The 25,021-nt window shown below is 41.8% G+C and overlaps 1 protein-coding gene across 1 annotated transcript; it reads left to right on the top strand.

The window, feature by feature from the left end:
• The first annotated feature begins 402 nt into the window (after nucleotides 1–402).
• Nucleotides 403–17,496, top strand: LOC108412570 (zinc finger protein OZF-like). Its single transcript, XM_017684645.2, has 4 exons — nucleotides 403–491; nucleotides 11,467–13,178; nucleotides 13,452–13,732; nucleotides 16,984–17,496. Exons 2-3 carry the CDS (start codon nucleotides 11,577–11,579, stop codon nucleotides 13,497–13,499), a joined length of 1,650 nt encoding a protein of 549 aa, XP_017540134.2. The 5' UTR covers nucleotides 403–491; nucleotides 11,467–11,576; the 3' UTR covers nucleotides 13,500–13,732; nucleotides 16,984–17,496.
• Nucleotides 17,497–25,021: the final 7,525 nt, after the last annotated feature.

A 25,021-nucleotide genomic window follows, 5' to 3' on the forward strand; every position in this document is an offset into this window, starting at 1 on the left:
TGAATAGTTTTATTTTCATACACACATTTATTAAAATCGTTTATATTACAGATTACATGCATATTATTTAAATATTTTGTTTATTTTATTTTTGTTGTGTTATTTATTTACCTATTTATTTATTCATACATATGTTTAATGAATTATACCCCGATTTTAAAAAATGCACTGCTGTGTGAAATGTAAATAAAAACAAGGCAATTGTGTAAACTCTTTTAATTCTATGGTAATTGTTTTTTATATCTTTAATGATTAATAATTAATTATGAGTGGTCTTTTTATGTGTTTAATTATATGCTAAGTATGTGTGACTGGAAACAGCGAGAGCGCACGAGATGTTGAACCTGAGAAAATATGAGTTGTGCTTTGTGTTTGACGTTTGAAGCCAGAGGGGGCGCAAGTCTCACGCGCGGCTCTGCAAAGACAGCGCAGGGAAGAAGAAGCAGCAGCTCTGCGGCGCAGGGAGCAGCCGAGCGGATCCGCTGAAGGAGGTAAATCGCTCCTCGTCGCTCCTCGTCGCTCCTCAGGCTGTTTGCGCGGTTTTTACCGCGGGCGGTGGAGAAAGGTTCTCTTTAAAGCCTGAGCGGTGAAATCAGCGAGCGAGCTCAGCGGCAGCCTTCGCCCACACCGAGCTGAGCGGAGGCGGCTAGCGCTAGCGCCTAGCTCCGGGCTTTGGGCTGCTGGTGGTGGTGGAGGTCAGAGAAGACAAGAAGCTGGTCAGGTCAGGAGAAGAAGCTGGTCAGGTCAGGAGAAGAAGCTGGTCAGGTAGGGAGAAGAAGCTGGTCAGTAGGGAGAAGAAGCTGGTCAGGTCAGGAGAAGAAGCTGGTCAGGTCAGGAGAAGAAGCTGGTCAGGTCAGGAGAAGAAGCTGGTCAGTAGGGAGAAGAAGCTGGTCAGGTCAGGAGAACAGGCTTTAGTATCTCCTCTGTTCAGTTTCAGTCGTTAACATTCAGTCTCGGATTCCTGCTGGGGCTCATTTAACGTTGCTGGTTTAGCATTCGTTCTAGAGCAAGAAGATCTGGTTCTGATCCAGTTCTGATGCTGGTAGAAGAACTGAATGTTCAGCTTTCACTGCAGTTCAGCAAATCAAGTCTATTTGACCTTTTTTGCAAGGACATTTCTACTACTTGATGTTTTTATTTAACTGAAATGAATGTGTTCTAATGGTCATGTAGGTGGGGGGTTGCTTTCTTTGTTTGGTGGGAGGGTCTTGGTCCAGTTTGGGTGGGGGGTTGCTTTTTTTGTTTGGTGGGAGGGTTTTGGTCCAGTTTGGGTGGGGCTTGCTTTCTTTGTTTGGTGGGAGGGTCTTGGTCCAGTTTGGGTGGGGCTTGCTTTCTTTGTTTGGTGGGAGGGTCTTGGTCCAATTTGGGTGGGGCTTGCTTTCTTTGTTTGGTGGGAGGGTCTTGGTCCAGTTTGGGTGGGGATTGCTGATTAAGTTTGAGTGCAGGTGCTGTTTGTGAGGTGTCCCTGCTTAAGCTTAGGTAGAAGGACTGCCAGTGGGGAGTAGCAGGATTTCCTTTAGCCCCTGATAGATTTAACCCATAGATTTAACCATTTAGATGCAGTTAGAGTGACCAGTGGCTAAGGGGTCCTCTGTGAAACTGCCCCACCCTCTTCCACATCCTACATGATTACTGGTTTTGAGGGTGAAGATTTACCAGTCAGTGATTTTCTCTGTTCATCTTGTAATTTGCTGTACAACCTCATCTCCAAAAAAGTTGGGACGCTGTGCAAAATGTAAATAAAAGTAAGTTGCTATGATGTGCAAATTATTTAAACCATATTTTTTAAAAGGGAAATAGTACAAAGACAACAACTCAAAGGATGAAACTAGACATTTTGTTTTTTGGAAAAATATGTGCCTATTTTTAATCTGATGCCAACAACATGTTCTAAAACAACAACATGTTCTTTACCGCAGAGTTTCATCACCTCTTCTTTAACAGCACTCTGTAAGCGTTCGGGAACTGAGGAGATGCTGCTGTAGTTTAGAAAGTGAAATGTTTTCCTGGTTTGATTTCAGCTACTCATCAGTTTCAGGGTGTCATTTGCTATATTTTTCATTTACAAATGTGTCACATGTTCTTAGTGGTGACTGGACTGCAATCAGGTCAATTTAACCTGGACTCTTTTAATACACAGCAATGCTGCTGTAATACATGCAGAATGTAGTTTTACATTGTCTTGCTGAAATAATCAAGCCTTCCCTGAAAAAGACGTCTTCTGGACGGCAGCAGATGTGGTCAAAACATGTTGATACCATATATCGTTCAGCACTAATGGTGCCTTCACAGATGTGTGCATAATATACAATAATCCTTTATTAGTGCACTAATGCCCCCCTAAAACATCATGAATACTGGATTTGGAACTGTGCACTGATAACAAGCTGAGTGGTCTTCAGCCCGGAGGACACAGTGTCCATGATTTCCTAAAGGAATTTCAAATGTTGATTCGTCGGACCGCCGGACACTTTTCCACTTCCACTCAGTCCATTTTAAAGAGCTCAGGCCCAGAGAAGGTGGCAGCGTTTCTGGATCCTGTTTATATTTGGGTTCTTCTTTGTGTTTTAGAGTTTAACAGCGTTTGTGGATGCAGTGATGAACTGTGTTCACAGACAGTGGTTTTCAGAAGTGTTTCTGAGCCCATGCAGTGATTTCCACTACAGAATCATGTCTGTTTTTAATGCAGCGCTGCCTGAGGGCCCAAAGATCACGGCAAGCAGATACTGGTGTTCAGCCTCGTCCCTCACAGACAGAGATTTCTCCAGATTCTCTGAGTCTTTAATGATATTCTGCACCATAGACGATTTGATGGTGCAGCCTTTCACAGAGTGGTGACCCCTCCTCCTCTTTACTTCTGAAAGACTCCGCCTCTCTGAGGTGCTCTTTATACCCAATCATGTTACTGACATGCTGCTAATCATCCACCTTTTGTTATAGCATTTCACAAATTTACCAATCTTTTGTTACCCCATCCCCACTTTTTTGGGTTAGGGTTAGTGTTAGTGTTGGGTTAGAGTTAGTTGTTGGTGTCAAATTCAAAATGGGCAAATTTTTTTCAAAAAGCAGTAAAATTTTACATTTACCACATTTGATGTGTTGTCTTTGTACTAGTTTAAATTAAATATAAAGTTTAAGTGATTTGTATATCATTGCATTTTGTTTTTGTTCACATTTTCCACAGCATCTGAATTTTTTTGGGGAAATGGGGTTGTACATTATGTTTGATGAGCAACTGTGTAGAGCAGAAGCAGAGATGCAATGTGTGCTGAAGTTTAAAATGGTGCTCTAAAACTGGACCAGCAATACTTTAGGCAGTCCCAACTTTTTATCCGTTTCAGGATGTGCAGGCACTGCTGCTCCTTTTTCATGACTATTGAGGTATATCTGTCCCATTTGAGCTCCTACAGAATGAAAGTACGTAGGAACTTGTTGGACTTTAGTTAGCTGACTGAAGCTGTGCATATCCTGTGTTGAGGCTTTTGGCTACTAGTTGGTGATGGTCTGGAATTTCCCTTAGACAAAAGAACAGTCATATGGGAAGCAGTTCTGTTCCATTTTATCCCTATTTACATTTCACTGCTTTGAAGACTGCACATTTAACATTTTCATATGGACCATGGTCAAAGGTCCTTGCCTATGGATAGCTTTGCCAACTCAGTGGAAAACCAGTGTTTGTTGTAAATGAAATTTAAAATTCTTGCAAATATAATCTAATCGATTCACTCTGAGCAGAACCAATGTAGGACTGGCTTTTACAGTTCCAGCAGGTGCAGCTTTTGCCCTGGTTTCTCTGAAGCTAAACAGCGATTGCAGACCAGGGATGGCAGATTGTCATGATTTTGAGCAGCCAAAACATGATGCTATTCAACTGGTAAAATACATAAATCTGATTTTCTCACAAAATCTGGCAGTTCATTGTTTTTTAAATGTGTCTTGTATGCGACATCATCTGAACAGATCACCCTAAACTGAGTGTACTCATCCAGAGGCAAACGGTCATGGCGGCCAGCTAACGCCTCTGGCTCCCGGAGGGTCCTGTTTCGTCTTTGTCAGCATCACATGAGCGATTTATAAAGTTCCAATGGTTGATGGCTCATGTTCAGTTTTGCCGTGTAAAGGCCACGTTATTCAGCCGTGGCCACTTCTTTGATTTATGTCCTCGGATTCTTTAAACTTCTTTGATGCTGCAGCTGAAATCTCTGCAAACACAGAGTGGTGGCAATAAAGTGTATGAAAGCATCTCAGATCAGATTTGAAAATGTCACATCCAATGCAGGGGCAGTTGTGGGCTGGAGGTTAGGGATCTGGCCCTGTGACCGGAAGGTTGCCGGTTTGATCCCCAGGGCCGACAGTCCATGACTGAGGTGTCCGTGAGCAAGACACCTAACCCCCAACTGCTGCCCGGGCGCCGTGGATAGGGCTGCCCACTGCTCCTGGCAAGTGTGTGCTCACTGCCCCCTGGTGTGTGTGTTCACTAGTGTGTATGTGGTGTTTCACTTCACAGGTGGGTTAAATGTGGAGGTGGAATTTCCCCATTGTGGGATCAAAAAAGTATCACTTAAATTAACTTAATTTGTTGCTGTTCACACAGACACATATCTGTGTCACATACAGAGAAAATGTTTTTTTGTTTTGTTTAAAGTTAAATATGATTTTCTATTAGGTTTTGTTTTTTGCACAGTCTGTTTTTGTAGTAAAATAGTTGCATTTTGCTTTAGAATAATGTGACTGATTTAGACTCAATGGACAGATATTTGCCAGGATTTGCTTACACTTCTTTGCACTCCATCTTGCACAACTTACTGTGTGTTTGCAGCCTACTGCCCTTATAACTTATCTTTAAGCTTTACGGTTGTACATACACCAATCAGGCATAACATTATGACCGTATGTTCTTATTTCTATGCTCATTGTCCATTTTATCAGCTCCACTTACTGTATAGGTGCACTTCGTAGTTCTACAGTTACAGCCGGTTGTCCATCTGTTTCTCTGCATACATTGTTACCCCCTTTTACCCTGTTCTTCAGTTGTCAGGACCCCCATGGACCCTCACAGAGCAAGTACTGTTTGGGTGGTGATGAATTGGTGTGTGTTGCGCTTGTATAAATGGATCAGACACAGCAGTGCTGCCTCATTTTTTTAAACACTGCGTCCACTCACTGTCCACTCTATTAGACACTCCTATCTTGTCGGTCCACCTTGTAGATGTGAAGTCAGAGACGATAACTCACCTGCTGCTGCCCAGTTTGGTGTTGGTCATCCTCTAGTCCTTCAGTTTTTAAACACCTCCGTGGCTGTGTTTACATGCAAAGATTTTTGCCAATCCAATTTTATCCAATCAGATTACAGATGTGTGCAGAGGTGTTTATTCCTTTGTTAAATCTTTGTTTACATGCTCATGGCAATTAATCTGATGCAAAATGATGTGTATGCGTGGAGTAGCGAACATCCCGTGAGTCCAGTCAGAGTGAGATGAGCAGCAGTGAGCAGTGATTGTGTTTTTAACTGCTTTAAAATGACGTCAGACTCAGGAAAACGTCCTTCACATGTCCTTATTAAAGAAGGCAGAGAGGATGGCGTCGTGTTCTGAGACACATAAGCTGGACGTCCATCCCAGCACCATCTTTTAAAGATCAGAGCATGAACTTCGTCTCCTCTGCAGACCGGTTTCTGCTCCGCCGTGTTGAACGGTATAAACTCTCACTGTGACGCGACGCACATGCAGAACGGACTGAAACTTTCCGATAGGGAATGTAATCGGATACAGGCATTTGCATGGATATTATTCTTCTATGTAACAGATTATTTAGAGGTTTACCCATCTTGTTCAGATAGAAATTGTATTCCGAATGGCCTCAATTGGATTAGACTATTCCGATTGAGGTGTTTACATGGACTTATTCTATTCTGATCAAGCTATTAGTCAGATTACTAATGAGCTATTAGGCTGCATGTAAATGTGGTCAGTGTCACTGCTGGACTGAGAATGGTCAAGCAACCAAAAATATCCAGTCAACAGCATCCTGTGGGCAGCGTCCTGTGACCACTGATGAAGGACTAGAGGATGAGCAACACAAACCAAGCATTCATGAAAGCATGTAGCTCCAAAAATGTGACTTTCATTCCAGCTATATAAACATTTCTTTGAAAAAAATTCTAGATCAAATTCAAATTTATTTATATAGAGCTTTTTACAACAGATGTTGTCACAAATTAGCTTCACCGAATTCCAGAAAAGACTAGAATGTAAAAACCCCCTGGTGAGCAAGCCAGGGGCAACAGTGGATCCCAGAGTGCTGGCTTATTAATAGTCCCCAGAATTCAGAAGGTTTCAGCTGGGGGAAGAGCTTTTTCTTATAAAACCCCCAAACTCTGGAATGATCTTCCAGAAACTGTTCGGGACTCAGACTCAGTCTCAGTCTTTAAGACTAGGCTGAAAACTCACTTGTTCAGTTCAGCTTTTGGTAGGTAATGTTCCCCCTAGATAAAGGCAGCAGATCCAGGGGTCCATGGACACAGGGAATTATAGTAAACTGAGACGCTGGTGCTGTCGTCCCGCTGCTCGCACGCGGTCACTCAGGTTTGTGGACGGTGGAGCGGAGGGATGCCAGACTGTCTCAGAGTGCTGCCGTGTCTGTGTGTCCTTCTGGTTCTCTCCTGTTAGTTAAGCTGTCATAGTCAGATCTGCCGGAGTTGTTAGCCACACTCTGGAAATGTTCACATCCCCTGGCCGGACACTGAAGGACAACTGACTGTCGAGCCCTCCTGCTACCCATTTCAGACCATTGAAAATGAGGGTTGCCCTCCTGTACTTCCGAGTTAAAATGAAGGTTGATTGACTGATTGATTGATTGAATACGGAATTTAATAGGCAGCCAATGAAGTGATGATGGCACTGGACTGATATGATCAGATGTTCTAGTTTTAGTGAGGAGCCTGGCTGCTGCATTTTGGACTAGTTGGAGTTTGTTTAAATTCCTGCTCGTCCATCCTGACAGTAGCGTGTTACAGTAGTCTAGCCTGGAAGTAATAAAGGCGTGTACTAGTGTTTCTGCATCACGCAGGGACAGGGCATTTCTGATCTTGGCGATGTTGTGAAGATGTAGAAAAGCTGTCCTAGTGATGCCGCCTGTGTGTTGATCGAATGATAAATCTGAATCTATTATAACGCTGAGATTTTTTGCTGCTGATCCAGGTGTGGCTGGAAAGTTGGCAAGATTTAAGATTAAATCTGGTAATTTACTTGCTAATTTTGGACCCAGAAGGAGAACCTTTGTTTTGTTACTGTTTAATAGGAGGAAGTTGCGTGACATCCAGCCTTTCACGTCTTTTACACAGTCCTCTAGTTTCTTTAACCTGTATTGGTCATCAGGCTTGGCTGATATGTACAGTTGAGTATCGTCTGCATAACAATGAAAGTTTACACCATGGTTACTTATAACTGTGCCTAACGGTAACATGTATAGTGTAAATAATAATGGTCCTAAAATAGAGCCCTGCGGAACTCCAAATCTCACTTTTGAATAATTGGAAGATAAATTGTTTACCCTAACGAACTGATAACGTTCTGAAAGGTAAGATCTGAGCCATGATAGGGCCGTCCCTGTGACTCCAACCATGTTTTCTAACCTTTCTAGGAGAATATTGTGGTCTATTGTATCGAAAGCCGCACTGAGGTCTAGTAGCATTAAGAGAGATATGTAGCCTTGATCAGAGGCAAGAAGAAGATCATTAGTTATCTTAACTAGAGCGTCTCAGTGCTGTGGTGTGGCCTTAATCCAGATTGGAATTTTTCATATATATGGTTCTTGTGTAGATATGAACTAAGTTGTTGGGCCACAGCTTTTTCTAAGATCTTTGATATAAACGGTAAGTTAGAAACAGGCCTGTAATTAGACAAAACGGTGACATTAAGATTTGGTTTCTTGATCAGGGGTTTGATAACTGCTAGTTTAAAAGCTTTGGGTACATGGCCCAGACTAAGGGACGAGTTTACTATAGTTAAAATAGGGTTTATAATAACTGGCAGGACTTCTTTGAGTAATTTTGATGGAATTGCATCGAGTGTGCAGGTTGTGTAATTTGCAGAAGAGATAATCTTCTCTAGCTCCAGCTGTGGGAGGGGGTAAAAAGTTTCCAGGCTCTTTTCTACAGCTGTGTTTTGTTCTATATCAGCCAAGTCAGATGACGGCCAAGCTGGATTTGAATTTGATACTGGGGGTTGAATTTGTTGTCTAATATTATCAATTTTATTATTAAAGAAGTCCATAAAAACTTCACTGGTGAGAGTTGCTGGGATTTCTGGTTCAGTACCTGCCTGATTTTGTGTGATTTGGGAAATCACATTAAACAGAACTCTAGGATTATACTTATTATTCTCGATCAGCGAGGCCAGATATGCTGAGCGAGCTTCAGTGAGAGCATTTCTATCCTCTATAAGGCCGTCCTTCCAGGCAGTGTGGAACACTTCCAGCTTGGTTTGACGCCATTTCCGCTCTAATTTCCAAGCTGTTTTAAGGTCTGGGTTTTATCGTTGAACCACGGGGCGAACTTTTTCTGCCTTATTCTTTTTATTTTAAGTGGGGCCACATTTTCTAAAGTGGATCTGAAGGTATTTTCTAAATAATCGGTTAGTAAATCTAGTTCCATTGGGTCTGATGGAGTGGAGCCTGGGGTTGATAGCTCTGGGAGATTTTCTATAAATTGTAGGGCGGTAGGTTTTATTGAGCGCTTGGTTGAATAACAAGGGGACGTATATATTATGGCTAAGTCGTAGCTCATATGAAACTAGGTAATGGTCGGAGATCGCTGTGATTTGCGGTAGGATATTAAGCTTGTCTATGTTAAGACCTAGTGTCAAAACTAAATCTAACGTATGACTACAGTAGTGTGTAGGCCCTGCTGCATTTTGGGTAAAACCAACAGTCTAGGATTGAGTTAAATGCCTTTTTTAATGGGTCGTCTACCTTCTCAAAGTGAATATTAAATCTCCTACAATTATTACTTTATCATTACACACAGCCAGGTTTGCAGCGAAGTCACTAAATTCTTTTATAAATTCAGAGTCGCCCCCTGGTGGCCTGTAAATTTTAAATAATGAAAACGTCTTTTTTGTGACCGGATTTGTAACGTGAATGGAAAGAACCTCAAAGGAAGTGAAAGTGCCGCATTGTTTCTGACTGATATCGAGAGTATTTTGGTATATTATACAGACTCCACCTCCCTTGCCTGATAATCTTGGCCTATGTGCATAATTATAGCCTGTAGGCGTGGCTTCATTTAAAGCTGAATATTCATCTGGTCTAACCCGTTTCAGTGAGACAGAAAATGTCTAATTTATGATCGCTTATAATTTCATTTACGACGACTGCTTTAGAGTTTAGTGATCTTATATTGTGTAGTCCAAGTTTTAGATTGAAGGTGTTAGTGCCATCATCAGAACATGGATATATGTTGATTAGGTTGTTTAAACGGGCTGATTGAGTTTTTCTATGATTAAATTTAGTTTTAATTCGGGGCAAAGACACAGTCTCAATAAGGTTAATCTTGGGTGACACCTCAAGGCGGATCGCAGACGGTCGGTTTAGCCTGTCTGTCTGCGGCCTGGTCCCGGCTCTGGACTGTCAGCAGCTGTTTACACTACTCTGCCGACTAACTAAAGACTATAAGCTGTGCTGCACGAAAGTAAGGCAGCACCCTCCCGCGTGGGGTGGACACCATCCCTACCTATAGGACCAGGCTTGTCCTTGAAACGCAACCAATTGTCTATAAAGCCCACTTGATTTGCGGAACACCATTTGGACATCCAGCAGTTTAACGCCGTAAGCCTGCTGTAGGCCTCAGCGCCGCGCCGCATTGGGATGGGGCCAGAGCAGATTACGGCATCGGACATCGTCTGGGCCTGTTTAACCACCTCTCTAATATTAGCCTTAGTTACCTCAGACTGCCGCAGACGGATATCATTGCCCCCTACATGAATGACTATCCTCGAATATCTCCTATCAGCTAATCTAAGGTTGCCACTAATGTCTGGCGCTCTGGCTCCCGATAAGCATCTAACTATAACCGCTGGCGCCCCTAAAGGAGTAGCTAACTTCACTTGTCGAACAATCGAGTCTCCTATGACCAGAGTACTTTTAACAGGCTTCACAGTGGGTGCTTCACTGAGCGGGACAAACCTGTTTGACACGCGAATCGGAGGAGTGTGGTGTTCCGGTGGGCTAGCTTTGGCCTCAGCATTAGCATTAGCCTTAGCTTTCCGCCTAGACCGCCGAGTCGTCACCCATTCGTCCTGCTGTGAGGGCTCTGACGCCGGAGTCGAAGGGGGTGCCAACTCTCCCTAGGGTACCGGGGGCTGCTAATGCTGCATCTGGTTGCCTATCCCTTAATAATCCCCGGATGCACCTCAGCCGCTGACGGCAACGCGCTCTCAGTCGCTCAGTCCATATCACCCTTTTGCATGCTTTCTTTATTGATTTAATAGCTTACCAATATCATTCATTGTTTAAGTTTTCTTTTTGATATTTAGTTGTTCATTTATTTATTGATCTATTTATATTTTTAATTTGTGACTCAAAGCTGATATGTTAGCAAGCTGGTAGTCCTTTGGGAATACATGCTACATATAAAAGTTCAGCATTGTTTTAAAGACAAATATTACAAAAATCGATTGAATACTCTGCATGTGGCAGAGATTTTCCCATGTGAGATTCAACAGTAGTAAATAGGACTATGTCTCACATACAGCTTCTTCAGTATGTTTAATTTAGATTTTAATCACAGCTTTGACTAGATTGAATCTACTTCTTTGTGCTTGAAAATGAAAAATATAGCATTTGTACTTCATGCTGTGATATGCTTCAATAACATTTTATTGCTTTTACATTAGTTGTTTACAGTAAAAATAAGTTTTACACATGCTGCTAACACTTGAACAGAAGGATGCACAGCTCCAGCCTTTTGAAAAACACACCCACACAGTCCCTTCTGCTGTCCCACACACAGTGTTTGACAGAAATAACAGTGAAAATCATTCACCGTGAAAATGCATGTCCAAGCAGGACTAAATACATGTTGATTTTGGTAGAGCTGAAGCTTGATAATGAGGAAATACTCCTGCAAATGGGGGACTTTTTTTCGGCCTGGTATGGCATTTCTGGTCCAGGAAGGCCAGTGTCCCATACAGTCTGTTGATTAACCTGCTCATGCACACCTGATTACACTTAATGACCAGAGACACTACCAAACTGTGCTGGACTGATGAAGTGTACCCATGTTAAGACAATGAAAATTAAATGGTAAATGGGAAGATACTTTATTGATACCGAAGGAAATTTAGCTATATATTTAGAATAAGAATGTTATGCATTTCCTTTTTTTAAAAGCCAGTAATGTTGAGTTGCTGAATTTGCCCCTATTTTGTTGAATGTGACATTTTACTACTTCTCCTTTTTCTCTTCTAGAAAGGACTGGTCTCCTGCTGCAAACGTTCTTCTGCTGCTGATGTCCACTTTCCTGCTAAGTTTACCTGCACAAGTACATACAGTAGCACCACCAAAAGGAAGACATCACAATGCTAACATTAGAAAAGATTAAATGTGAGGACATGGTGTCCAGAAGTTTTAGTATTCAGACATCCTCTGCTGCTGTCAGCACAAACACATCTCCCAGACAAACACTAAAATTTGAAGACGAAGAAAGTACGCATCACGTTTCAGTGTTCGAAAAGAGTTTTACTTTACTGGCTGATCTCCAAAGACACCAGTGCATTCATACAGGAGAGAAACCGTATCACTGCTCAGACTGTGGGAAGAGTTTCACTGCAAAGAGAAGTCTCCAAATACACCAACGTATTCACACAGGAGAAAAACCGTATCACTGCTCAGAGTGTGGAATGTGTTACATTAGACAGAGTGATCTTCAAACACACCAACGTATTCACACAGGAGAGAAGCCGTATCAGTGCTCAGAGTGTGGACAGAGTTTTAGAGAAAGTGGAACCCTCAAGAAACACCAGCGCATTCACACAGGAGAGAAACCGTATGACTGCTTTCAGTGTGGAAAGAGTTTTAGTCGACTGAGTAGTCTCCAAAGACACCAGCTTATTCATACAGGAGAGAAACCATATCAGTGCTCAGAGTGTGGAAAGAGCTTTAATAGACATAGTAATCTCCAAATACACCAGCGCATTCACACAGGAGAGAAACCATATTTCTGTTCAGTTTGTGGAAAGAGTTTTACTGTACTTAGTCACTTCCAAAGACACCAGCGCATTCACACAGGAGAAAAACCGTATCACTGCTCAGACTGTGGGAAGAGATTTACTGTATTAGGTCATCTCCAACGTCACCAGCGCATTCACACAGGAGAGAAATTGTATACCTGCTCTGACTATGGACAGAGTATTAATCAACAGATTAATCTCTTAACACACCAGCACATTTACACAGGAGAGAAACCCTATCACTGCTTAGAGTTTGGACAACATTTTACAGGAAATGGTTCTTTCAAGAAACACCAGCACATTCACACAGGAGAGAAACCGTATGAGTGCTCAGAGTGTGGAAAACGTTATAATAGACAGAGTGATCTTCAAATACACCAACGTATTCACACAGGAGAGAAACCGTATCAGTGCTCAGAGTGTGGAAAACGTTATTGTAGACAGAGTGATCTTCAAATACACCAACGTATTCACACTGGAGAGAAACCGTATCACTGCTTAGAGTGTGGACTGAGTTTTACGGAAAGTGGTTCCCTCAAGAAACACCAGCGCATTCACACAGGAGAGAAACCGTATAGCTGTTCAGAGTGCGGACAGAGTTTTAGGCAAAGCGGTTCCCTCAAGAATCACCAGCGAGTTCACACCGGGGAGAAACCGTATCACTGCTTAGAGTGCGGACAGAGTTTTAGAGAAAGTGGTACCTTCAGGAAACACCAGCGTGTTCACACAGGAGTGAAACCATATCACTGCTCAGAGTGTGGACAGAGTTTTACACAAAGTGGTTCCCTCAAGAATCACCAGCGCATTCACACTGGAGAGAAACCGTATCACTGCTCAGAGTGTGGAAAGAGTTTTAGAGATGGTAGTAACCTCAAGAAACACCAGCGCCTTCATATAAGAGAGAATCCTGATCACTGCTCAGAGGGACAAGCTTCCGAAGTGCATGAAAAGGTAAAAATGTATAAAAAAAACATAAAACATTTTAAATGTTTGTTTTTTTTCTTCTACCAAAGGAGGCTGTATTCTGGCATTGTAGAACTTAAGGAAGTAAAGCATATCATAGCTAATAGCATCCATAGTCTATTAAACAGAAGTGCTAAGATATCATGATTGTACTTTTTAGTAGGTGTTGCTTGTATGTCATCTGGATAACTGAAGAATCAGTTTTGGTTTACTAAAAAGATATGGATCATGAAAATATTTGTTTTTCTCTGTCCTCTGAAGACAGGAGATTTGAGAACTGAAGAGACCGACCCATTACTAGCTCTGTAAGAAGGTATCTTGATCCATCCAAGCCTCTTCCGAGACACACAGCATCAAGTGATTAAACTCAGGAAAAATAAAACGCATCCAACAATCAGCAAGCCGTTCAAACCCATGCAGACAAACATAAGCTGCAGTTTCATCTTCTGAGTATAAAAAGAAATAAAAAGCCACAACCAGCTCTGCAGTACTGAGTGAGGAGCAAATGGTCCTGACTGAACCTCCATCTGAACTTCACAGTGGTGAGTTGAGCTGTGCCATTCTTACTGAATAACAATCACTGAATAAAAGAAACACAGGTTATCCTACAGTTTTCACTGTTGAAGTTGAATGTTCTTGAATGGTTAATTGTAAATATTCTAAGTTTATAGTTAGCTATTCTATAAAATCTTACGATTTGATGAAAAAGTTTGTGTCATTGTACACCTTAACGTTTTGAGTATAAAGTTAATATTTGCTAATAAATCTTTTAATTTTTCCACAATATTTTATGACTATTAGCTCCTGAAGGATAATTTAAGGTTAATAAAAAGGTCCCATAAAATGTTTGGCCAAATTGAGGGAAGCAATGGTGGCTTGCTGGAGTTTTTGAACTGTTTGGGGGGGGTATCTTGTCATTTTATTTGATAGACAGTTAAACAGTTTCTGAACAATTACAAAACTTTGAGAGAGTACAGATTTGTAGATTGAGAAATGTATGAAGGTATTAGGCATCTGGAAGATGGCCTCAACCATATCTCACTGTTAGCTGGTAAAAAATCTTTGTGATACATTTCCATAATTCTTCTAGGTAGTAGGTAATGATACATTGTGCTTGACTTGGTCCTGGAGATCTACCACCCTGCAGAGTTTAGAATCAAATCTTACCAAACACACCTGATATACATGTAATGAAGGCTTTCAGGAACATCTGAACACCAAACCTAGATTCTTTGGATCTGAAAAAATGTGTGTTGAGGGAACAGCTAGCAACAATATAAATATTGAAATCTCTGAATAAAATCATAGCAGTATGCAAAACCCAGGCTAATGTAAACATTTATAAAATCATAAGTAAATAAATTATTCTTTATTAACTTGAAAGCAGTGAAACACTCACATGCACGCTAGTGAACATGCACACTACTGGGGGCAGTGAGTGCACTTGCCCAGAGCGGTGGGCAGCCCTAACCATGGCATCCGGGAAGCAGTTGGGATTTGGTGCCTTGCTCAAGGGCACCTCAGTCATGTCCTGTCAGCTCAAGGGATTGAACTGGTAATCTTACAGCCACAAGGCTGGATCCCTAACCTCCAGCCCACAACTGCCCCTTTCATGCAGTACACAATTGGAGATTTAGGAGAGCAATACATTTGAATTATATGCAGAGGAAACGAATCAACAATATTTAGAAAACAAATGCTGTAATTTTCATATTATAGTTCTGGACAACAGCCAAATCTGTCCTTTCCTGTCAAGTGAAGTTAGGATACACGTCTATACCCATGTGTTATGCTGACAGTAATCTAGTCAGCTTTCAGTACTAATAACAGTAGTTATTACAGTACATGCGGGGAAGAAGAGGAAGTAAATGAAGGATATCAATGGAGGATATCATGGATTTCAAGGATGGAATAAGTCAACAGTCTTAAACAAATATTCCACTGAGACCTAGGACCACTTGTTTACATCCAGTAAAGGACATTAATGCAACAGTGGAGTGCCGGAACAATGTAGTGCACCACCAAACACCATGTTGACCAAGATAGTCAGACTGACAGATACAGCCAACCCAGAGAAGCAGCAGGTCAGCAACAGGGAGCCTCCTCAGATAGTCCAACAGTCCAGTGGTCGCAAAGGTCCGGCAGGCCGGTGCAGAGAAACAGCAGGTCAGCAACAGGGAGCCTCCTCAGATAGTCCAACAGTCCAGTGGTTTCAAAGGTCCGGCAGGCCGGTGCAGAGAAACAGCAGGTCAGCAACAGGGAGCCTCCTCAGATAGTCCAACAGTCCAGTGGTTTCAAAGGTCCGGCAGGCCGGTGCAGAGAAGCAGCAGGTCAGCAACAGGGAGCCTCCTCAGTTAGTCCAACAGTCCAGTGGGTTCAAAGATCAGGCAAAGGAAATACCATTAAGCATCAATTGCTCAGTGGTGGAGCAGTGGACAAAATGAGCTCATGGAAGGAGCAATAAAGCATGTATTTTGAGAACATACATTGGGTAGTTATAGCAATGAAATTGGGACCAACTCCTTATAAAATTAGAAGTGGTGTAAGTATGAGACCTTCAGAATCAGACCCACTTTATTTTACGAGGTATGTTTCCCATACACAGAGAATAGTCCTGGCGTCAAGTTAAACATGTATGTATGACATGTTTGACACTGAACAGACCAGAGGACATCCTGTTAACAGGTATTTAGCAAAAAAAATTCAATAGATTAAAGAATAATAAAGAGCAATGGAGATGACCATAAGTGATGTGTGAATATCTATACATATGTAGAAGCTCAGGTAGTGTAAGCTGTCATTATAAAAGTATGTAAACCTGGGCTAAGAAAGCAACTTCCACTGATAAAATCCACTGCTAATGATGCTCCACCCACAGGCTTTCCTTCTAAGCTCTGTGAAGTATAAATGTTAATGTTACTAGTGAAACAGTGGGTGTCTCTCATATCCTTTATCGTATGTTCTCATTTCCTTTTTTTTTTTGGCCCACCACCACCCCCCTCTTTGGAGGACAACTTTATTCTTTATTTTATTACACCAATAGAAATAAGGAAAGAAAAAAGAGAAAGGGAAAGAAGAGAGGAAAAAAAAACATTCATCTTTTACAACTTTTGGCATTTTTAAACTAATATAATCAAGGGAATAATCAAAAATAACAACAGAGGATTGGGGTTAGGTGGTCAGTGCAGGTGTGTGTGTGTGTGTGTGTGTGTGTGTGTGTGTGTGTGTGTGCGTGTTAGTCAGTGTGACAGAGATGAAAGAGTAGATAGACTAATAGAGACAAACCTACATACTACCTCATGTATATTGAAGTTTTCAGTGTAATCATGTAGGAAAGGGTTTAACAGAATTTAATATTTCGTATTCATGTCATATTTTTGTGTGTGTGTGTGTATAAATTGGTGTGTGTTTGTGTGTGTACTTGATGTATATGCGAACTATTGCAGAGATTTAAGTGTTCACTGAAATGAGGGGATTGATGAACAGGCTGAGACAGAAGTGGGGGGATTACGGTGTTCAGGGGTCAATATTTTTAATAAATGGTTCCCATGAGGTGTTGAATATGGCCGTTTGGTTCGTTTCTATAGCGCTTAATCTCTCCAGTGATATATGCGTTAAAAGTAGCTTTTTCCATTGTGTAATGTTTATGGAATTCCTGGTCTTCCAGTGTTTAAGGATAGGTTTTTTTGGCTACACTGAGGGCAGTGAGTGTGGAAGTGGTGTGATGGTTGTAGGGGTTCAAAACGGTGTAGTCACCCATTCCCTTTTCTTGCATTCTTTTCTCACATTTTAGCTCCTCCCTCTGAGGGCATGAAGATTGGATGGGAGGACTGAGGATTCAACACCAAACATGCTTTCCAAATGAGATGGTCTTCACTCAGTCGTCACTTTCATCACCTGTTACGAACCTGATAGTTTCACAAGGCTATCCTTACTGAGATCCACACGTTTACAGTGCCCCTCCTTCACAGCGCAATCGAGAAATACATGCTATGAAAAAATATTTTGCTAAGATCTGCTGTCAAGGACCAACACACCCAAGCACCTACAGTTTGTGACTTATTTCATGATCAGGTTCAATTTTTACTTTCAGTCGATGCACTGTTTTGATCATTATGTACTGGGGTGCCAATATTTGTATGCTGTAACTATGGTCTTCAAGACAAGATCATAGTTACAGTAAAATTGGAGTATCTCAGACCTTGTGTTACAGGCTAAAACAAAAACATCTGCATTAGACATACATGTTCTGAAAACCTCCTCTCCATTAAATTCCCCTGAATGTCAGTAAAGAATTTAAATGTCATCTAAGATGGTGGATTTTACAGCTTCCAGCTCAGAGGTGGAAGGGCAGAGGAGAAAGGACTCCAGGAGGAGTGAAAGCACCTGTTACAAAAGAGGTCTTGTCCGTTCAATATGGCAGGGAATTCCCATCTCCCATATCATGATGAAAAGCTCCTAGTCTACCAAGAAATCATTTTAAAGGTCTCCAAATGCACCCAGCCATAAAGTAACCCCCCTGGACAGTGAACCATACAGCAGGGACCCCTTCCCCACACTGTGACTCCTTTCCTGACCTGTGCTAAAGTACAGACTGGTTTATGACCAGACCAACCATTGGAATGCAAAGACACACAGTATTTAATGGGGAAACCATAAAAATCAGTTTGACACTTTTCTATTAACAGCATTGAAATAGGAATTTCACATTTCATTCATGATGTCTTTTTGTATAAATGCATAATAATGCATAAAAATAATTATTTTACCTGAATTGTATGTGACCTATATAAATCATGTTTTATTACATTCTCAAATGTAAAATAGGAATTGAAACACTGGGGTGATTTTCAAAGTAACAAGTCACAGCTAGCACAGTATGTGCATGATATGAACACTACCTAATTATTATATGACCGTGTGAATGATGAGATGGGAATGCTAGCCCAAACACCTTCCAACAACAATTATGAAATAACAGCATTAAGGTTATAAAAAGGTTCAATCTTATCAAACTTTCTATAGCTGACAAAAGTACAAAGAAAAGCTTTACAATGTCAATAGTATAGTATTTTAGTCTGTGGACGTTGCTATCTGATTCTCCTCTACACGATGCTCCATACAGCAGACAGATGTGGACTGCAGGCAGGCCAGTCAAGCACACACACTTGTGGCCTGTGCAGAATGAGGCCAGGCATTGTCCTGCTGAAATGACCATGGACTTCCCAAGACAAGACATCATCTTGATGGCATCGTGTCTCTCTAAAGTGTCTTTGGCACAGAGAAATCAATGTTCAATTTCCCCAAAAACGAGCTGTAACTCAACTGGTCTTTGGACCATCCGAGATGAGCTCAGATCCAGAAAGCTCTGTGGCATTTCTGTATAGAATTGATGTGTAGTTTTCTATTTGACTAATGTTTTCAAGTTGCAGTGATGCAGTTGAGGACTGTGTAAGGGGGCAACAGTTTTCCTGAGTACTCCTGAGCCTATGTGGCACACTCAAGAGCGGTTTCCTTCCATGCCCTTCAAGGACTGATATTTCTCTGGAATTTCCTTTTTCACAATATTGTGTATGGTAGATAGTGAAAACCTAAATTACTTGCAGCATTACGTAGATTAGATATAGATCTTTTTAAACATTTCTCTCACAAAGTTCAGCACAAAGTGATGAGCCAAAACCCAAAACCCAATTTACTTGCAAAGCCTGAACGTTTGTCGGATGTTCCTTTTATACTCAGCCATGATCACCTGTTACCAGTTCATGTCCTGATTGTGTAATGTTTCAAAACAATGTACTTTTCATTCTTGTTCTTCACCTTTCCTAACTTTTTTTTTCTTTTTTTACAAAATATGATCAAATTGGTCAGCCAAAACCTTAAGTCATTTCATTGTACTTTTATCAGTTAAATGTTCAAGAGAAATAACAAATCACAGATTTACAGTTTTTGTTGTATTTTACAAAATGTCACAACTTTGTGTGTGTTGTTAGATAGATAGATAGATAGATAGATAGATAGATAGATAGATAGATAGATAGATAGATCGAATATACTTGCTCTGTGGTGTGTCACACCTCCTGCCGAGAACGCCTTCTCTACTGGTTCCCTTTTGCCTGCTGGCTCACTTGGGTCAGTGGACTGTCTGGGAAAGCTCCAGTTCCCATGACACAGTGGGAGATCACATGACTACCCCATCATCACTAGCAACCAACAGATATTAATTTCAACCCAACCATCTGTGTATGACCTGCTTTTTGTAGTGATGGCTGGCGGTTGGTATAGTGTAGTGGGTAACACCCCTTTCAGTCCCCGCCTGAGTAAACAGGCTAAACACTATTCCTCCTCAACACATGTCCAAACCATCTCAACCTGGCCTCTCTGGCTTTATCTCCAAACTGCTCCACCTTCACTGTCCCTCTGATCTGCTCATTTCTAAACTTGTCCATCCTTGTCACTCCCAACGAAAATCTCAGCATCTTCATCTCCGCCACCTCCAGCTCGGCCTCCTGTCTTTTAGACAGAGCCACGGTCTCCAAACCAGACATCATAGCAGGAAGCACTGCTGTCTTGTAGACCTTCCCTTTCACTCTTGCTGCTATCCTTCTGTCACACATCAGCCCTGACACCCGTCTCCACCCACTCCATCCTGCCTGCACCCTCTTCTTCACCTCTTTTCTACACTGTCCATTGCTCTGGATGGTTGACCCAAGATATTTGAAGTCATCCACCTTTATGACCTCTACTCCTTGCATCTTCACCTTTCCACCTGCCTCCCTCTCATTCACACACATGTATTCCGTCTTGTCTCTACTGACCTTCATTCCTCTCCTCTCCAGTGCAAACCTCCACCTCTCCAGATTCTCTTCCACCTGCTCTCTACTCTCACCACAGATTACAATGTCATCTGCAAACATCATGGTCCATGGAGCCTCCTGCCTGACCTCATCTGTCAACCTGTCCATCACCACTGCAAACAAGAAGGGGCTCAAAGCTGATCCCTGATGTAACCCCACCTTCACCTTGAAACCATTGGTCACTCCAACTGCACACCTCACCGCTGTCTCACTATCCTCATACATGTCCTGCACCACCCTAACATACTTTTCAGCTACACCTGACTTCCTCATACAGTACCACAGTTCCTGTCTTGGCACCCTATCATTTGCCTTCTCTAGATCCACAAAGACACACTGCAGCTCCTTCTGACCTTCTCTGTACTTCTCTACCAACACTCTCAATGCAAAACCTCCACACGTATGTCATCTGGACCAACTGCCTTTCCATTCTTCTTCTTTTTAAAGCTGCCCTCACTTCCACCTTACTAATTCTCTGCACTTCCTGATCCACTATTTCTACCCCCGTTGTCCTCCTCTCTCTCTCGTTTTCCTCATTCATTAGTTCTTCAAAGTACTCCTTCCATCTACTCAACACTCTCTGTTCACTCACTAGTACATTTCCCTCTCTATCCTTTATCAGCCTAACCTGCTGTACATCCTTTCCAGCTCTGTCTCTCTGTTTAGCCAAACGATACAAGTCCTTTACTCCTTCTTTACTGTCCAGCCTCTCATACAGCTCATCATAGGTCTGAGCCTTTGCCTTTGCCACCATTCTTTTTGCTATGCGATTAGCCTCACGGTACTCCTGCCTACTTCCTTCATCTCTCTGGTTATCCCACTTATTCTTAGCTGCCTTCTTCTTCTGAATACTCTCCTGGACTTCCTCATTCCACCACCAACTTTCCTTGTTTTCTTTCCTGTGACCAGACGAAACACCCAACACATTCTTGCCAGTTTCTCTCACCACCTTAGCTGTAGTTAACCAGTCCTCAGGTAGCTCCTCACTGCCCCCAAGGGCCTGTTGCAAATTTTCCCTGAACTGCCTGCAACCATCCTCCTCCTTCAGCTTCCACCATCTAATCTTTGGCTCTGTCTTCACTCTCTTCCTCTTCTTTGTTTCTAACCTCATTCTACAGACAACCACCTTATGCTGCCTTGCTACACTTTCCCCTGGTACCACTTTACAATCTCCAATCTCCTTTAGGTGGCATCTCCTGCTATGGATATAATCCACCTGTGTGCACCTCCCTCCACTCTTGTATGTGACCCTGTGTTCTTCCCTCTTCTGAAAATGCGTGTTCACCACAGCCATTTCCATTCTCTCTGCAAAATCTACAACCATCTGACCTTCCGCATTTCTGTCTTTCACACCATACACACCGAGCACCTCTTCATCCCCTCTGTTCCCTTCACCAACATGTCCATTGAAGTCTGCACCAATCAACAATCTCTCTTCTCTAGGGACACCATCTACCACTTCATCCATCTTACTCCAAAATTCCTCTTTCTCCTCTGACAACCAACCTGTGGTGCATATGAACTGACCACATTCAAAATCACACCATCAACCTCCAACTTCAGGCTCATGATCCTGTCTGACACACTATTTACATCCAGAACACTTTTCCCAAGCTGTTCCTTTAGGATTATCCCTACTCCATTTCTCTTCCTCTCTACACCATGATAGAACACTTTGAATCCACCTCCAATGTTCCTGGCCTTGCTTCCTTTCCATCTGGTCTCCTGAACACACAGAATATCTACCTTCCTTCTCTCCATCATGTCTGCAAGCTCTCTGCCTTTACCAGTCATTGTCCCTATGTTCAGAGTCCCTACTCTAACCTCCACACTCCTGCCTTTCCTTCTCTCTCGCTGCCTTCTAACCCGCCTTCCTCCTCTCCTCTCTGATGGTCTTCGACCTACAGTAGTCCAATTTCCGCCAGCACCCTGCTGGTCAACAGTACACCCCTAATGGCTGGTTTCCCAACACCACCTTCACCTACCTGTGCAAAATGATCAAATTGTAAGTTGCTGTGGATAAGAGCATCAGCCAAATGCCATAAATGTAAATGAAGTTTTCTGACCTACTGAAACTTTCCTCATAACTGTATCGTAAAAAGGTTAATTACTCGAAGCCTCATCACCACAAAGTGTTTCATCTGGGACTTTTTTTTTTTTAACAGATTTGTGAACTCTGTGTTACAGTGCATAAAAAAACATGACATTTGTTGTATCAATAAAAACAACTGATAAAACTAAATTGTTGTGCATGTCTTCAAAATCTTATTGCTGTGTTGGGGACAAACATCCAGTGTGGAGCAGAATGCTTAGAAAAATTAGTGATGGCTGAATAATGAAATGTGTTCTTTATTCTATATATGTATTTTCTATTCTACTTGATAACACATTGGAAAACTGTTCTGATGTAATTATTACATTCACATTACATACATTCAGTCCATTGAATGCCCTGTTTTTCTTGCTGGTTAAATTTTACTTGCTATTTGTTTTGATTTTGGTTTCTCTCTTCTCAATCCTTGAATGACCTTTGAAGACCGCACAAGGATTTTCTACTTTTTACTCTTTTTGAACTAGTCCCTGAAGCAGTCACGTGGCTGTGTGCTAAACCAAAGCTTCAGATGTGAGTGGTCACATAATCATTGTAGAATGAATTGAGCTTTAACACAATGGTTCAAGCAACCAGTGTCATTTTTGTGTCATATGCCTTAAAGCTGGCATCATTAGATTTTAAACTTTGCTGTGTTTGCCCTTTTGGTTTGATTGCTGCACATTTTTGATTTTGTTTTTTAAAAACTTGGTATGATTACTGGATTCTCTCTGAACGTCCTCCTTGGTTTGATTATTGTGCTTTGTAGTCTCGACCCTGGCATGTTCTGACTATGCTCTTTGTGAAAATCCAAAGCTCTCAAGTAAACTACAACCTTGTCTTTTAATCTGCAAGTGTCTGACCTGTTTCCTCACTGTTCGCCAGGAGTGACTGCCACTATTAATCTGTTATCTCCTATTGCTCACTACAGCGTTAGTTAGTAAGCCAGATAAATATGACAGTTCAATAGACAAAGAGAAGGGTTTTTTGCTGCAGTCCTCACTGTATTTTTGTAATTTACTAACTTGTTCTGATCATGCCTTTGGTACCCGTAGCCATAGAACAATTCATAGAAACTACAATATTCACTAAACTTGTTCTCCGTAGCACATATAACCTTATCCGCATTAAAGAGGGTGATGAGTGGAAAACCACTTCCTCAACTAACAGTGGCCACTGTAAATACTTGGCAACGCCATTTGGACTCTGCCCTTCAGTCTATCATTAATAATGTATTCAGAGAGATGCATAGAAAATTTGTAATCACCTATTTAGATGACAGTTTATTCCCGCTTTTGAGACCCACATTCAACATGTTTACTAGGTATTTCATGGACTTTTAGAGAATCAGTTATATGTAAAAGGGGAGAAATGCATATTTCATGTACAACCCCAATTCCAATGAAGTTGGGACGTTGTGTAAAATATAAATAAAAACAGAATACGATGATTTGCAAATCCTTTTCAACTGATATTCAATTGAATACACTACAAAGACGAGATGTTTAATGTTCAAACAGATTAACTTTATTGTTTTTTTGTAAATATTCACTCATTTTAAGTTTGATCCCTGCAACACGTTCCAGAGAAGTTGGGACAGGGGCGTGTTTTCCACTGTGTTACATCACCTTTCCTTTAACACTCAATAAGTGTTTGGGAACTGAGGACACTGATTGTTGGAGCTTTGTAGGTGGAATTCTTTCCCATTCCTGCTTGATGTACAGCTTCAGCTGCTCAGCAGTCCGGGGTCTCCACTGTCGTATTTTGAGCTTCATAATGCGCCACACATTTTCAATGGGAGACGGTCTGGACTGCAGGCAGGCCAGTCTAGTACCCGCACTCTTTTACTACGACGCCACGCTGTTGGAACACGTGCAGAATGTGGCTCGGCGTCGTCTTGCTGAAATAAGCAGGACGTCCCTGAAAAAGACGCTGCTTGGATGGCAGCAGATGTTGCTCCAAAACCTGTATGTACCTTTCAGCATTAATGGGGCCTTCACATATGTGCAGGTTACCCCTGCCATGGGCACTAAAGCAAGGCAAGGCAAGGCAAGTTTATTTATATAGCACCTTTCATACACAACGGTCATTCAAAGTGCTTTACAAATGAAAAAATACAGAAAAATTTAATTAATGTAAATAAAATAAAATGTATGTAAATTAATTAAAATAATAGATTTAAAAGAAGTTAATCAAATGTAAAAGAAGGAGATAAAAAATTAGAATAAAAATAAACAATAAAAAAGAAAAATAAGAAAACTAACACCCCCCCCCCACACCATCAGAGATGCTGGCTTTTGAACTTTGTGCTGAAAACAATCCGGACAGTCCTTTTCCTCTTTGGCCCGGAGGACACGACGTCCATGATTTCCTAAAACAATGTGGACTCGTCAGACCACAGGACACTTTTCCACTCTGCGTCAGTCCATCTCAGATGAGCTCGGGCCCAGAGAAGCCGGCAGCATTTCTGGGTGGTGTTGATATGTGGCTTCGCTTTGCATGGCAGAGTTTTAACCTGCACTTGTAGACGGAGCGACGAACTGAGTTCACTTACAGTGGTTTTCCGAAGTGTTCCTGAGCCCATGTGGGAATATCCGTTACAGAATGATGTGGGTTTTTAATGCAGAGCCGCCTGAGGGGTCAAAGGTCACGGGCGTTCAGAGTTGGTTTTCTGCCTTGCTTACCTGCAGAGATTTCTCCAGATTCTCTGAACCTTCTGATGATATTATGGACTGTAGATGATGAAATCCCTAAATTCCTTGCAGTTGCACGTTGAGAAACATTGATCTTAAACTGTTGGACTATTTGCTCACGCAGTTGTTCAAAGTGGTGAACCTCGCCCATCCTCACTTGTGAACGAATAAGCCTTTCAGGGATGCTCCCTTTAT

This window comes from Pygocentrus nattereri, chromosome 2 (assembly GCF_015220715.1).
Source record: "Pygocentrus nattereri isolate fPygNat1 chromosome 2, fPygNat1.pri, whole genome shotgun sequence".
Taxonomy (NCBI): Eukaryota; Metazoa; Chordata; class Actinopteri; order Characiformes; family Serrasalmidae; genus Pygocentrus; species Pygocentrus nattereri.